Source organism: Netta rufina, assembly GCF_964035555.1.
Source record: "Netta rufina genome assembly, chromosome: 8".
Taxonomy (NCBI): Eukaryota; Metazoa; Chordata; class Aves; order Anseriformes; family Anatidae; genus Netta; species Netta rufina.
This window is the reverse complement of record NC_140131.1, coordinates 20,819,723-20,834,783: the sequence shown is the minus strand read 5'-3', so window position 1 is coordinate 20,834,783 and position 15,061 is coordinate 20,819,723. Positions and strand designations below refer to the sequence as shown.

The 15,061-nt window shown below is 41.9% G+C and overlaps 1 protein-coding gene across 3 annotated transcripts in view; it reads right to left on the bottom strand.

The window, feature by feature from the left end:
• Positions 1 to 168: 168 nt before the first annotated feature.
• The window catches only part of SOAT1 (sterol O-acyltransferase 1), a 28,705-nt gene continuing 13,812 nt past the window's right edge, over positions 169 to 15,061 (bottom strand). For all 3 annotated transcript variants that reach the window (XM_084290697.1, XM_084290696.1, XM_084290698.1), the window contains exons 4-16: positions 13,677 to 13,825; positions 13,530 to 13,589; positions 13,003 to 13,110; positions 10,824 to 11,106; positions 9,685 to 9,763; positions 8,986 to 9,067; positions 8,259 to 8,304; positions 7,004 to 7,133; positions 6,544 to 6,641; positions 5,945 to 6,043; positions 5,358 to 5,493; positions 4,523 to 4,668; positions 169 to 3,699 (exon numbers count right to left, since the gene is read on the bottom strand). In XM_084290697.1, coding sequence (XP_084146823.1) covers positions 3,643 to 3,699; positions 4,523 to 4,668; positions 5,358 to 5,493; positions 5,945 to 6,043; positions 6,544 to 6,641; positions 7,004 to 7,133; positions 8,259 to 8,304; positions 8,986 to 9,067; positions 9,685 to 9,763; positions 10,824 to 11,106; positions 13,003 to 13,110; positions 13,530 to 13,589; positions 13,677 to 13,825 — 1,473 coding nt within the window. In that variant the 3' untranslated portion in view covers positions 169 to 3,642. The remainder of the gene's footprint in view (positions 3,700 to 4,522; positions 4,669 to 5,357; positions 5,494 to 5,944; positions 6,044 to 6,543; positions 6,642 to 7,003; positions 7,134 to 8,258; positions 8,305 to 8,985; positions 9,068 to 9,684; positions 9,764 to 10,823; positions 11,107 to 13,002; positions 13,111 to 13,529; positions 13,590 to 13,676; positions 13,826 to 15,061) is intronic.

Genomic DNA, 15,061 nt, shown 5'->3' with positions numbered 1-15,061 from the left:
GCAGCCACCTTCCCAGGAGAGCAACCCCACACACCTTACACCCTGCACCCAGCCCCACTCCTCTTTGCACTCTTGCAGCCCCCCCATTCTCCCTCCCCAACGAGTGAAAGAAACAGGCCAAGACACTTTTTCTTCCTCCCCTAATAGCAAAATATATTTCAACTGCTGTAATAGATTATAAACAGCTCTTCTGCATGACAGAACGTGGTACAGGTTGCATACATGGAATCGCTGGTGCTGGGGCCAGCACACACTTGCTGTGCAGAGCCGGCTGCTGTGCTGTCCACTGCCTCTTCTTGCCACTGCAGCAGATGAAGACCCAGGCTTCTCTGCCCTGGAAGGGGGAGTTGGCCCAGCTACAAGCACCAGAAGAAATGAGGCTGAGCTCAGCTGGCTGAGGCACTGCGCAGAGCTGGTCCTGCAGGAGCTTGCTCACAGGTCACACTTACATTGGACTTCTGTGCTTCCAGCCCATCTACGTTCAGAGGGTGGGAGTTTAACAGTTCACTTGTCCGTTAGCCGGTGGGCTTATCCATGTCAATGACACCATTTCATACTAAAAACGACATTAGGATTTTGCCCCCTCCCACCACAGCAAGTAGCATGTGCCTTACTCAGGCAGCTGTCACAGGACAGCATACAGTTAACTGCTCAACTACAGGATTACTTCGCTTTGGAAGGCAGGAAGCAAAATATCCCAACAGAATGTACGAGGCATGAAGACTGCACAGACTGTCTTCTTGAGAACAAATCATTTTCTGCATGAGAACTGGGACCCATTTTGGACATACTTCACCAAATTAATACTGATTCTTGTGATGTTATTGAGCAATGAACTGCAGCTGTACTGGCTGCCATTCCAAAGCTGGAAGCTTCTTACCTCAAAACTTACGGAGTTACCATGGAAGCAAGCTTTACAATTCTTGTGTTGGAAAGAACCACAGGGAACAGTATATACCGTTACTGGGCATTTGAAAAGGGCAGGTTGTGAACCTCAGCATTCACTTTGACCAGAACACCGTACTGCCAGCTCTGGTACTCACAGGCTAAGAGGAGTTCTCAAAACAAGCATGGTGTAACTGACTAATTAAAAAAGTAATGTGCAAAGGACTTCGTATTTCCCCTCCAGTACTCTCAGAAGAATGGAAGGAAGCCTATAATCAGAAGCAATTAAAAAACCCCATGAAATTGAAAATAATTCCCTGACAGCACATTGCCAGATGCCTTGATCTACAAGGCTGAAAGCCTCAAGCTGTCATAGAACTAAGACGAGTTCCAACAGCTAGGCACCATTTTTGGTTGCCTTTTGCTTGCCAGGTGCTCAAGCCTTCAGGCTTTAACCACTAAGGACACTGACACAGTAAATGCTGTTATTTTTTGTTAGGGATATGACAGTGCCAGCTAAAAGGGAAACACTACAAGTTGGCACAAAGTGCCGTGATTACCTTTTGAGAACACTGAGATAGTAGCAAGACCTGACACAGGCATCAAGAAGAAAAATCAAGTCTCAAATCCGCCATACCCTATCTGAGTGCAATTACATCTGTACAGAAGTGTTTCAAGCACCACAACTCAAAAGTACCGGACTGAAATTCATCCTATATTAAGTGACAGAGCTGTTTGGCCGAAGGGTTTGTTTGCTTTTTTTTTTTTTTTTTTAAAAAAAAAAGGAAGCTTGAGTTGACTGACTGCTTAATTGCTCCAGCACTACTCCTTCCTCCCACAAAGGATAAGGTAGAAGAGATTTAGGATTATTCAAAGTGAACAAGAGGAAAGTAATCCATTTAATTCTCCAGATTTTATATACTAATACTGCCACGTTTGATTATATGCGTGAACTCCTTTCTTTGAAATCAATTCAGCTGTTTCAACAAACAAGTTCCAGTGTGAGGTATTTTTAGAGGAGAGCCACATATACATATGCTGTATTTGGCAAAGTTGACCTGACAGTGTCCTTTCTGAAGAGTGGGATTTCCTCTTACAGGAGACTGAAGGCTGGGACAAATTTAAGTATCATCTAGCTCTCATTAAATTGCTTTTTTTTTTTTCCCCTCAAGTTAATAAAAATAGAATCCCAAAGGACAGTGTTAAGTGGATTGGGAGACAAGTCCATCAGTCCCAATACTGCTGGTATCCAATACTTAGGCTGTAGGTCAGTAAGGAAAAGCTGTTACTGAAAAGTGCCAATTAGGAACATTTAAGTACTTAAGAAATTCTTGTGACCAAAGTTAAAGGTAATTATCAGGTTACCCTCCCCCTCCAATAACAGCTGTAATTTCATTAGAACTAGACAGACCCAAATCCTGTGTAAGTCCCTTTCTGTGCTTACCATCTGACGTAAAGGAACTGAAGGGGCTCTGCTCAATAGGCATGGTAACTGCTGTTATAGATACCAAACCACCACATTCACCTACTGCTTCTCCCTTTAGCAGCATGTGGGAGGATGTCCTACCTCTTCAGAAGAGGGAAGGTAGTATCTAGGAAACTGACCTTCACCTGAAAACCTCCCTGAGGAGAGCAAACAGGCAGATGAAAAGCAGCTCCAACTCCAGCTGGGTGAACCCTTACTCCCCACTGCAGTGCTAGAAGCTGCTACAGTACGCATTGGCAAGAGGCACCACAACTTCCTGGTGTTGAACTTGACATAGCCATTTCAAGTGAGAATGCACTAGGTACCTGTGAAGTCAGCTGCATTTTCTTGCTGTTTAGTCATAGTATTTCAAATCTTTCTCACTACAGAAAGCCTTAACTTGTATACCTTAAAGCACCTGCCAAATTAAAGAACAAGCTGTTTTACAAAGAGGTTGTGTTAAAAGAATTAGTTATCTGGGAGGAACAGAAAGGGAAAGCTACAAGAAAAACTACCCCTTGACTCACAAGGGCCTTCTGAGAAAACAAAACAAAACAAAACAGTGTAAAGTCAGCTGGGAACTTAATACAGAGAAAACCTAAATTTTCCATGTTAAAAAAAAAAAAATGCACCCACTGTGCCCTGCTTCTGAACATAGAAAGATCTGAGTCTCCAATGCAGCCACAAGTAAATTGACAATGCCATCTTCCTCTGCCCACTTGAAATCTCCAGGCAGCCAACGTACATAGAAAGCAGTTCAAAGCCATCCAGGAATACTTTGGCTATTTTCACAGCAAGGAGGCAAATATCCTGTTGCTCTGCCACTCGTCCGTGTCATAGCAACGGACAAGATCACAAAGAATAGAAGTTCTGTAGACATCCCATTACCAAAAATAAGAAAAAATGCAAAGGGATGGCTAAAGAAGATGGACGGAAGCCAAAAATGAGCTACTAGCAAATCTAACTAGTCTATCTGTTTTCCAGAAGAGCAGCAACTTGGGGGACCCCTGGATGAGTAGGATTCCAGTAGATTCCACCTTCAGCTCAATATTTCACTGGCATGGAAATGGCTCAAAGAGGGACAGCACGTAATAGATGCTGCCTATGAAGCCTGGTGCAATCCAGTTCAACTGGGTTGCACCAGTAATGTTTTTAAAAATTACAGTTTCTCCCAAATAATCAGGAGGCAAAATTTCCCTTAGAGAAAGTCAATAGTGAGTTAGGTCAATGGTCCAAATACTCAGAGGATGATTCTGGTCTTCTGTTGTGATGCGGCCCAGAGCATACCAGTTTTACATCTGCACGTGACATGACCACGAACGTGGCTTTAAGTAATCCATGAACGTGGGCTGCAAAACAGAGAGGCAGTATGTTAGTCACAGGCAAACGCCACCAGCTGTGGCGTGGTCTGCTGAAGTCAAACTTCCCTAACAGGGAAGATCAAGTCACATTTTCAAATCCCACAACCCTAATCTTATCCCCACTGAAAGGCACAGAAGTCTAGCTGCAGCTGCAATGAGCTGCCTGCCTTCTGCCCTGCCCGTGGTTCTGACACATCAGCTCAGTGCCAACTAATAGCTTATCACCTCATGAAGCCTGTCATTTATGACAGCAATCTCTTAAGTGGGAATCAGACTTAAAATTGAATTTGCCTGAGCACACCTTTGGCTAAAACTGAAGTCAACTAGCACAGAACAAACTTTTATGTAGGAAGAAGTCTGATGCCAAGGAAGTGTCAGAGAAAGCAAGTACAACAAAAAACCCTGACCATTTATAGGCAATTGATTCTTGTTGCCACCCACACTAATCCGGGAAAGGCACAATAGGCTTAGTTTCTGTGGGCCTCCTAGACAAGTTTCTCCTGACCTCAGTGGCCGAGTGCTACAGTTATATTCACACAGCCAGAGCATACTTGGAAGTAGCACCTTATGTCCTCTCAGATGTGGGAAAAACACCCTCAGTTTCACTGTCAGCAAAGAGTACTAAGGAAAGCACTTTTGTTAAGAAGAGCTTTCTGAGATTCTACGGGTTTTAGACTAAATACCTCTTAATAAACTAATAGAGCAGACTGTCAGAAAGGCTTGTGCCATTTAATTCCTGCCCTGTCCCAAAGCAATAAAAACAAGCTGCTCATACGGTCAATTATCCCACAGGGCAGGGTCAGTCACTCACATTTTCCAGAGGGCAATACTGGCGGGCATACCACTCCTGGCTATACAGGCAGATGATGACACCTTGGCCCAGGAAGAGGGACGTCCACATGATCACATTCCAGATGGGCCCCTTCCGACGGTCGTTAAGAATGAAGTTGAAGACCACTGGGAAGAGGTGAAACAAGAAAAGCGGCTGAAAATCACTTGGAAACCAGCTGATACCAGTGGATACTCCCCTTCCTCACCACTTCATCCCCAGAACAGGGCTGTTCCTTAACACTGGTGTAATGCACAAAAATCTGATTATGCACTGCATTAAAGCAAATACTAGGACTAGATTCTGACCTTTACTTCCAAGAAGTTCACTAGCAAGCTAGCACAGCTGTATGCCTCTCTGCCTGGGGATCAATACCGATTTGTTATGTATGTGACCAAAACACACTGGCAGAGGTGGCCTAGAGTTCTGAAGCCCTCTAACTTATTCTAGCTCAAAATCAAAAATAAAATCCAAGAGCCCTCACTTGTGTGCTCTTCCTTGCTGCAGTAGCAAAATAATACTTGTCTTACACTACAGCTTGAAAGGAAGAAGGCTTCCAACCTGCTGACATGCAGAACTAAGACTTTGCAAAAAAGGAAGCAGTGCTACTGAATATGTATGGTGTGACATGAACAGTAGTATGCATCATACACAGTCTCTTCCTCCCCATCCATATCTTGCTTGTTTAAGTCCCAAGTTTAGCTGCACAAAGCCATTTACAAGGTTTGGACCCACAATTGCAGACTCTTGGAGAAGAAACAGTTCCATACATCAGTGATGCCACAGCCTATTAACATACTCTCTCCTGGGAACTTACTTCCAAAGCACATAAACAGGCAGAAGAGAACTGGATAGAAGAAGCCGAAGCAGATGCTCAGAACATACTCGTGCACAGCAGCCGATACTGAGAAGACAGACAGCATAGCTGCTGCTCTGAACTTCTTACCAAAGAACTGAAAGACAGAAGAATACCAAGTGTTATAATCTGTTCCGCTATTTTAGTTTTGTTGTTTCAATTTATTATTTTTTTAAGCAGCCTCAGCCAAAGGGGCCTTCTTTTGCAGAGTGACATACATAAAATGGCAAATTCTTTAGAGAACACCTTAGAATTTTTTCTTAAGACATTTCCAGTCTCCTACGTGAGTTCTCAGATTGAGCCCATGCACGACTCATCAAAAGCTCATCAAAATAGAACATGAGTTCAGACTGTTGAGTCAATCACAACATTCCAAATAGAGACCAGGCTTCGGATCCATGTTTTGTGCACAAAATGGACTTGGAAGTGAGCAACAGATACTCTAACTAGTACAGCGGCTACCCAAAACCAGCAGAGGCAAATCTGTTGCATGCTTCTCAATAGACAGTGATGGGGCATCTGGAAAAAAGCACTGTCTTGTAACTTACCCAAAGGAAGTCCCTGTATGCGTAGTAATAGAGCCAGTCGTGTACTACCACGTTCCAGGTTCGGTAGTAGTTTGCATAGGATGTGGAGTTCCACCAGTCCTGAAAGCACAGTTGAAAGAGTATTAAATCTAATTCAGCACAACCCATTCTACAAATCTATTTTAGGATATTAAGAAGAAATGTTGATTGAAATAATACCAAGGCAATATAACAGTTTGCACCATGAAATAATACATTCCATTGGACTTTGAACATTTTCCTCTGTTTATCAAGATTTGGTTTTGTCTAAATCTGCAGTGGTTGAAATGATGAAAGAAAAAATGCTAACAGAGCTATTAGGTATGCCTGGTGGGTGGATCTGTTCATGCAAAGGGAAGATGTATTGCCCCACAAATCATTCAGAATTCCAAGTAAAACTACAAACTGTTCTCAAGTACAGCAATGACTTTGAGCCCTAACAGAATAAAACAAGCAAAATCCTGTAGTTGCTTCATTAAGAAAAAGCTTCTGTTTTCCTTCTTTTTCCTTTCCATGACAAAAGCATCTGGTTTAGAAGCTTTATAACGCATGCTTTATAAACAGTAACTCCTGCTTCTTACCTTGTAGAACATCCTATCTGCAAAGCGCAACATCTCAGCAAATGCATTAAGCCAACAGTGAAGGAAGGCAAAGAAGACCAGGAAAAGAATAAGTACACCTAGAAGCAAGACAGAGTGAGATTGATTTTGTAGTATTCTCACTCAGCTACATGTTGGAACATGTAACACAGTCAGAATTGTTCTGATAGACACTGACACAAGCTTTATGCCACCTACAAAAAAGTAAAACCATATTGGTTTCTTATTTCAGACGGCAAGGGGGCCTAGAATCTGGCCTTGAAGACTTGATTCAAAAACCAAACTTTTATTTTGTGCTCTCAATTCTGAAGTTTAACACTGAAGTTTCCTCACAAGACCTCCTTTGTGCATCTTTGCCCATTGTAAATATAGCTTGTATCAAGCAGTTCCCCTCCCTTCTGTCTCTCCCATAAAGATAGTTACTTATAGATCCAGGTCTTACCTGGCAGAATGGAGTTGAAGATGCAGAGTACCAGCCCTCGTAAATTAAAGGTTTCTTGGCTACTATTGCGAAACTGAGGAATGCAGAGTCTCACGAAGATGTAGTAGGCATAAAAAAGTGAACCAAGCACCTGAAACAGAAGAGCGATTTTAAGAGAAATGCACAATTAAGACATTACCACTTCACAGCTCTAGAAGACAGGAACAGAGGAACAGCAGCTGCCAGCACAAGTATAATTTTACTATGCTACTAATGAGCTTCCGTAAGGGTCTAGTCAAAAAGTGAAGCAGCAACCATTTCTGGAATGTGTTCACAGCCAGGAAGGAAAAAAATAATCAGCTTTTCTACTAGTCTTTGCTACTACAGAAGTTGCAAGTTTCTACTTGTCCTATCAACTCAGATATCATGACACAGAAGACTTATGTCAATGCCAAAGTAAGTGGGCAAAGTGCTTTGTGATCTAAGTCCAGGACAAGTCTAGAAATAATTGAAAAATACATGCTGTAATTATATCTAGTATTAAAACTTACTGTCTTATTCCAAAGGAGATAGTAAAAGCCAAACTACCTCAGCTCTTCCCCAGCTTACAAATCCCTGCTCTGAAAGTTGAAGTCAAAATGCCACTGCTTTAAACACTCCTGTAAACCACGTGTGTGCTTTGTCATTCTTTTGTGAGAGTGAGCAGCCGAAGGCCTACGATTTTTTGTTTAAGAAAAAAACAGGAATGCATTGTGTTAAAGTTCCAGTCATACAAAGCCATTACTTGGAAACAAATCCACAAGAAGCTACTGAAGCTCACAGCCCAGACAGGTTCTCCTTTGACACTGAAGCGAAGATCAGGTCAGACTTCAGCTCAAATAAGCACTGAACTTCAGGCCTCTTATTTCAAAATTGGTTTGAATATCTGCAGACCAGTTGCTGTGCCAGTGCATTACAATGCATCGTCAGTATGAAGAAAGAGGGACAGAGCATGGATATTGCTCCCCCTACACACACAGCTTTGTTTGTATAGAAGGGAGTCTGCTTGCTCAAGAAAATAATTCTAGAGGCTTGTTTCAGCAAGGATTATTTATTTCTGACAATTATTAGTACAACATCATTATCTTTTTTTTTTTTTTTTTTTTTAATCCATAAGTATTCTGTTCCAGTAAACCCACAACACAGTGAAGCAACTTAGTGCCCAGGGGATAAGTGTTTAGCAACACATTTTACATGACCTCTGAAAATCCATTCTTCAGAAAGCTGTATTACTCACCTGTGCAAACTTGGTAGCTACGTAGCCCCATCTTACCATGGGATTCCTAGAAAAAAGAAGTGTCACATCTAAATAGGTCTTCAGCAAAATCCTCCTTTCAATTACTTATTTTCCTGATCTATTTTCTGAAAAAGACTTTTTAGAATTCAAGGTTCTTAATCTCTTGCCATTCAACAAGAGGTGCCTGGACCAAATTGCTGGTTCCTCATGTTCAACCACAGCAGGACAACTACAGCAACCCCATAAATGGGAAAGGATCTTGAGGGCAGCATTACGCAATTACACAGGAGGTGGTGATCTGCCTGGTAGTCACAAAACTGCTGACCTGACACTACCAAAGTTCATCACAAAGTACAGAAAAGTTGGTGAGTTCCTAGTTCCAAAGGCTTTGCCCCTGGTTTGCCCTCCTCAAACTCAGAGGTAGGGCTTTCTATGAACATCGCATGAAGCAATGCACAAGCCTGCTGCAGGAACTGCATACAACAATATTCAGTAACAAGCTCATCTGTTTCATGTCCTGTGCACTTCCCAAAGAAAAACTAGAACTGTCAAATTAAAAAAATATTATTAGTGGAGTTTCCATAACCACATCCTGTCTTTCCCAGGTTAAAGATTTAACCACATCTTTAGAAAAGATCTAATTCATTAACTTAATAGATAGTATCCAGGGAATGTTGGCTTCAGTTCTTAGACTACTTTAACATTCTACTAGTGCTGCTCACATTACCTGGGATAGTTGTCTCTATAGATGAGGGTGGGAGCAAAGAGGAAGTACAGGTATTGAGAAATTCGGGGAATAGGTACTGAGCCTAGAGGAGGAGAACAGAAAAAGCTCTTCAATCTTGTTGCTTAACGAAGGGTTCATTTCCCCAGTACCCTCTCCCAACATACAGCTCTCATCACCTCAAAAAAGACCAGACTAGAACTAAGGGTAGGGGATTCCCAGGGGATAAAGCAAACTAGACATATCAGAAGGAATTATCCTCGTGAAGCACAGCTAATAGGTCAGGATGGCTAACAGGCAGTACAGTGCTAACACCTGGATATCACGTTTCCTTTTCTCCTACGGAAAAGAGAACTATAAGGCCAGCATCAAAACAGGGGTTCATGTTCAGCTCTGGCAAACATCACCAAGAGAGCTTCTTGGATGTTCTTCTGGAATTGCTGTCATTTCACTAGAACACTGAACTGGGGATGTGCAGGCACCCTCTACGTACTGATCACAGAAACAGAAATAGAGTCCTGCTGAAGCAAGACAAATCTGAATAGTCTGGCTCATTGTTTAATACCAAATGAAAAGGTTCAGACTGAAGTCATGATGCACAAGACCATCCCAGAGCCTCACCACCAGGGTGTCAGAGCAATGGAGGGTAAACACGAGCTGGTTATGCACAGTTGTTAGCAAAAAGCAGGGCAAGTTACTCACTAGACTTCTCCTTTACAGATGACAGGACTCGAGGTACATTTTCCCGGACAAATGAATGAGCCTTCATAACCAGACGAACCTGTAATATTAAGAGAACATCACCTTAATACTCACTTTAACTTCCCAACAAAGATTGCATCCAGCATCTTAGGGCAACACCTTTAGCATCTTGGCTCCTCTCCAATTTACTCCTACCAGGAAAGAGCTGCTTCCTCTGCCCATAAGCCTGTTTAACTGTCAGGAATTTAAAACACTGCAAGGAGAAACAAGCTGCAACAATCATGACTCAGGAGAGTCAAAACATCTCACTTACGTTCATAGGACTGTAGTATATGGTGTACAGAGGGATTCCAAATCAGACCAGTAAGCCACTAGCCAGCTAACCAAAAAACTCTGGCTAGTAAAAGGGAAGCAAAAAACCCTATCCCTTTCAATAGGACAGTACATTTCAAAGTCCTGAAACTGTGCTGTTAAAGTTAAGTGTCCTAAAGCAACAACGACAAGGCTGAAATATGATGGTACCACCTATAGATCTGCAGCTGCCATGCAGGGTTTTTCGTTCTTTTTAAAGTTAAGGACCAAAAGGAAGGCTCGTCCAAATTTAATTCTTCTACACACTGATCACTGACCATCCTTGGATTAACCCATTTAAGCAGTCCTCCACAAACTCATATCCCTCCCACCACTCTAGAAAAAGAAGATTCCATTTCCAAGTTCTGTCTACAAGACAAAGGAAGAGGAATCACTTGCTGACTATGTACCGTTACTTAAAAGAGGAGTGTTACAGCTTCCTGATGAGCTACAGCACAAGTCCCTATAGTTGCTTTTAGGCATTTAGCATCCACAGGACAACTAGAAATACAATTTCAGCCTTGAAGCATGTTCAGAAAAAAAAAAAACTGCAAAATCCTAGGGTAAAATAAAAAAGTGGTTTCCACATCAAAACAAGGAGTTTGTTATCAGTAGTTTTTCCTCATTAGACCTGCCACATGAAAGTGTTTAAGTCAAAGACTAACTCCATCCACAGCCCTGGCTTAATTTAATGAATGAAAGAAACACTTAACCCCATCAGAAAAAAGGACCCTTATTATTTTGAAGAGAAGGGTCAGCAGAGCCATAGGTAGTAGATAGGCACCTACCTGTTCCAGTATTACAATAAATCGGGAAGCCGGAGGCAGGGCGTATGATAGAGCAATATAGGTCGGCCCAAACCCAAGCCCAACTGTTTGGAAGAGCGTGAACAACGTCCCATAGAAGAGAGAGCGTATTACACGATGGGAGGAGCTGCGGTAACCTTGGGCCCAGTGGAAGAAAAGGCCGTATGGAATGACAACCGTGGCACAGAACATGCACAGCCAAGTACAGAAGACAACTGGGAACTTTCCAAAAACGAAAACCAGGAGATCAAATCCGAGGACCAGCCTGAAAGGCACAAGGGAAGAGACAATACTCAGAGTCCATTGTTTCATTAGGAAATACTTCCACTTCACTAAGTGGTGAAAGGTCAGATCATCATTATTTGAAGACCTTCACAAAAGGTCTGAACACCATTATTTGAGTGACTAGGCAGAAGTGACTGTGGCAGTTTTCAGCTCAGAAAAGAGGGCTATCTGTGGTAGGTGTAAGTGACCACCCACCAGCAGAGCAGATAAAAGCTAAAGGACACATGCCATCAGTGCTGTCAGGAACAGCTTACCTTCAAATCCCACAGGGCTTAAGTTCATCTTTAAGATGAGAATGTGCTTTGAGAGCATGCTCAAGCTCATCCCTGTTAATAACAAGCATGTGACTGAACGATGCGCTGCTGAATCAGGGTCCAAAAGAGCTTCTGGGGAACACTCATAGGACAGCACTAATCCATGAAGAACCAGTTCTTCCCAGGGAGTTTAACATCTAGAGAGGCTCCCCTCCCCACACGCCACCATAGACATCTAGCACTAATCAAACCTAATTTAATTCTGCTTTGTGAGAACTGTACACATTTCACATGGAGTCATTTTTAGAAGTCACACAAAAGGCTTACAGTAAATGGGTGGTCAATGCGAACATGTTCAAACAACGCACACCGAATAATTTATTTCATTAATCAAACTTACACATAAGGCCCAGAGGTTCAGTTGTAGCCCAGAGTCACTAGAGCTTACTCTTACACATAAGTAGCTGTTCTAAACCCAGCTCAGAGGAACAGGTAATGCAGAGTACACCAACACAACTTGTTCTTATCTGTTAGGCTCATTACAAAGTGGATCTCAATTATCAGATCTAGCTCTTTTTTTTTTTTTTTTTTATTAAGTAATCACAGATAATACAAGAGGAAATGACCTTAAGTTGCATCAGGGGAGGTTTAGGTTGGATATTAGGAAAAAATTTATTTCCTGAAGGGTTGTGAAGTACTGTCACAACTACATCGCTGGGCAGCCTGAGTCACCATCTCTAGAGGTCTCCAAAACCTGTAAATGTAGTGCCCAGTGACATGCTTTAATGGTGGACTTGGCAGTACTAGGCTAACAGTTGGACCAGGTGATCTGAGGTCTTTTCCAGCCTAAATGATTCTATGATTCTAACCCATCCCTTCAGCTATTTTAGAGGTAATTGCTGACTTTCTCCCAAAATCTATACCGCTGTTAAGTGAGGATCAGCTAAATGATGTTCAGTAATGTATGAGCCCGCTCTTATACCTAGACAACCAAGATAATTATAATCAAGACACAGCTCTGGCTTTATACACTGAAGACCAGATAATCAGCAAGATCAACATGTAATCCTACTTGTGTACAAGAGATACAGCTTGCCAAAAAGATACTATTTAAAGCAACTAGCAAGCGTGAGGAAAGCAGTCTTTCACAATCCTGTTTCGAACTGGCTACCTTCAAAGAACAGTCTTAACAGAGGCTGTGCAAATATCCTTGAGATTCTTCCACAAGATAAACGAAGTTCTATTTTTAAGCACAAGTACAGCATTCCAGGACTATCATTTCTAAACAGAAAAAGGACTGCTAACATATTTAAAGTATTTTCTTCAAAAACACTGTCCTCCAATCAATGCAAGCAGCTGAAGGCTGCTGTTTCACTACTGGTATTGAAATAAAGCACTTGTCCGTAAGGTTTTCCCCAATGGCTAGGTAATTTCATTTGAAACTTCCATATCCCCTCGACAGGGATTGCAGCATATTTGAAGTACACCAAGCTGAACACCCCCTTCTAATAAGATCAAGGATGGATTCCTTCCTGCTCCTTTCTGCAGTTTATGTGTAACTCTGGTTCCTTGGGAGCAAGCACTTCCTAGCCCCGGCCGTTCTCTTCTCAAAGCACTCTTACCTTCCTTCATCAATGAAGTCTACTAAAAGCGTGCTGAGGATGAAGACGATGAGAAGAGCGATGAACATGTGGTAGATCGTCCTGATGTGACTCACTTCAAACAGCTCACTAAGGGAGAGATTCAAATGCTATCATAATGTCCACGTAACAGATCACACCTCCAGTAAGTTGCTTTCAAAGCATTTCACAGTACGGTAACATGATATCACCATTCCAATTCAAGAGACTGCAATTAACACTATTTAAAAGCCAGTCTGCATGTCAGACACTTCTTTGGTTTATCCTCAAACAAAGAATAATTAGCCATTATCCAATGGTACTGAGGGATTGTATATTTACATTAGGGGAAGCCTGCAAGCTGTAGGCTGGGTGTTTCAGAAAGAAATGGAGAAGTTCAGGTGGATTAGTCCATGGGGGATTGAACACTATGGAACGTAGAGCACCTCTAAGTAAGGGCTAGCTTGTTTGTTATCAAGGGTATTTTCAGTCAGTCAATTTAATGGGAAGGGTGAAGCTGAACTACTCACTCCAAGAGGGACCTCCTCGCAGTAAATATCTTCCCATGTTCTGGAGGGGCTCTCAAGGACCTGCAAACAAGGAGAACATTCAAGAAAAACGCAAATAGGAATTTCAGGAAACAACATGATTACAGAACAAGCCTAGAACTGACTTACTTGGCTTTATGTAGCTCCTTCTCAGAGCAGGAAGCTGGGAAGAGGGAGGCTGAAGATGAGGAGTCCAGGAATGCTGATTTTGCCACCAAACTGTTCACAAACTCTGTGAAGTGACTGTCCACTTCCTTCATGAAAACCGGCTTCAATTGCTGACAGAGTGAAAACAGAGCAAGTTATTTAAGTCTCTGGGTATAAGTCATAAGTGACTTACATTTCTTTTTATGCCAGAGCAGGACAGAAAAAGGCGTCAAGAAAATATTCCTGTACCATTGCCCTACAGATGGAGCCAACTTGGACAAGATCAGAGGCTTATCCAGACCTGTTCACACACTTCAAGCCACAGGACTTTGAATGATGTTTATCTTCCCTATCAGATGCGACACAGGAACAAAGCAAACATACTGACCTTCACGTATGTCTGGAGAAGCAGGTATTTCACATTTTATGGCGCTAAGGAAGTTGAGCTAAACTTAATTCATGAGACCCAGAAAACATTTCTCATTTTTAACCAGTTAAATCCCTACCACACAAAACCAAGTGCAAACAAGATTTATATTTTAGCCAATCTAGTGCTACTGGACAAAAAAAAAAAAAAAAAAAAAAAAAGGCTTCTGTTGCTTGTGGTTAAGCAGTCAACATGGATCTTCTCATGCCTTAATGCAGGAATGATCTCAAAGATACGAGCAAAGAAAGAAATATTGACTTCACTCTGCTACTGCTGTTCACATAAAAACTCCTCTGTACCACTGAAGCTACAGAACGCTCTAAGACTTCCTTAAAGCAACAAAACAGGGCCACACTGCTAAAAGTATTAAGACTGGTGCTGTGAGAGAGAAAAAAGGTAGGTAGCAAGACCAAAGTTAAAGAATTAATGGGAACAAACATCCCAGCATAATCTGCTATGCTCCCAGGCAGCTTTACATTAGTTATTTTCTCTAATACAGTCAGTTGGGACCAAATTACACCATTTCCAGCATATTCGTGTCCTCCCAAAACCTCCCCAAGTTATCATAAAACTTGAGAAGCATCTTGTTTGCTAGAACTCTTCATTTCTAAGGGTTCATAAAAAAAATGCATGAACATCTTCCTTATCTACCATTTTCTTGGAAAAATACTCAGGAAGAACACAAGAAGGTGATTACTGGCTGTGAATGAGGCACAGGCCACCCTGGTCAAAGACTGCTTACTTCACCTGATAAAAAAAAAAAAAAGTTTCTTTCTAGAAAGGAAGAGATTATTATTGGGAGGTTTAAGTAAGCTATCCAGACTAGGACTAAAATTCATCTTCAAATGACAAATGATGCAGCGTTAAGATTATAGCCTAATACCACTTTCATCTTGCCTAAAGACTAGCATGTACAATTCATTCCCCTATTTTCCAGCCT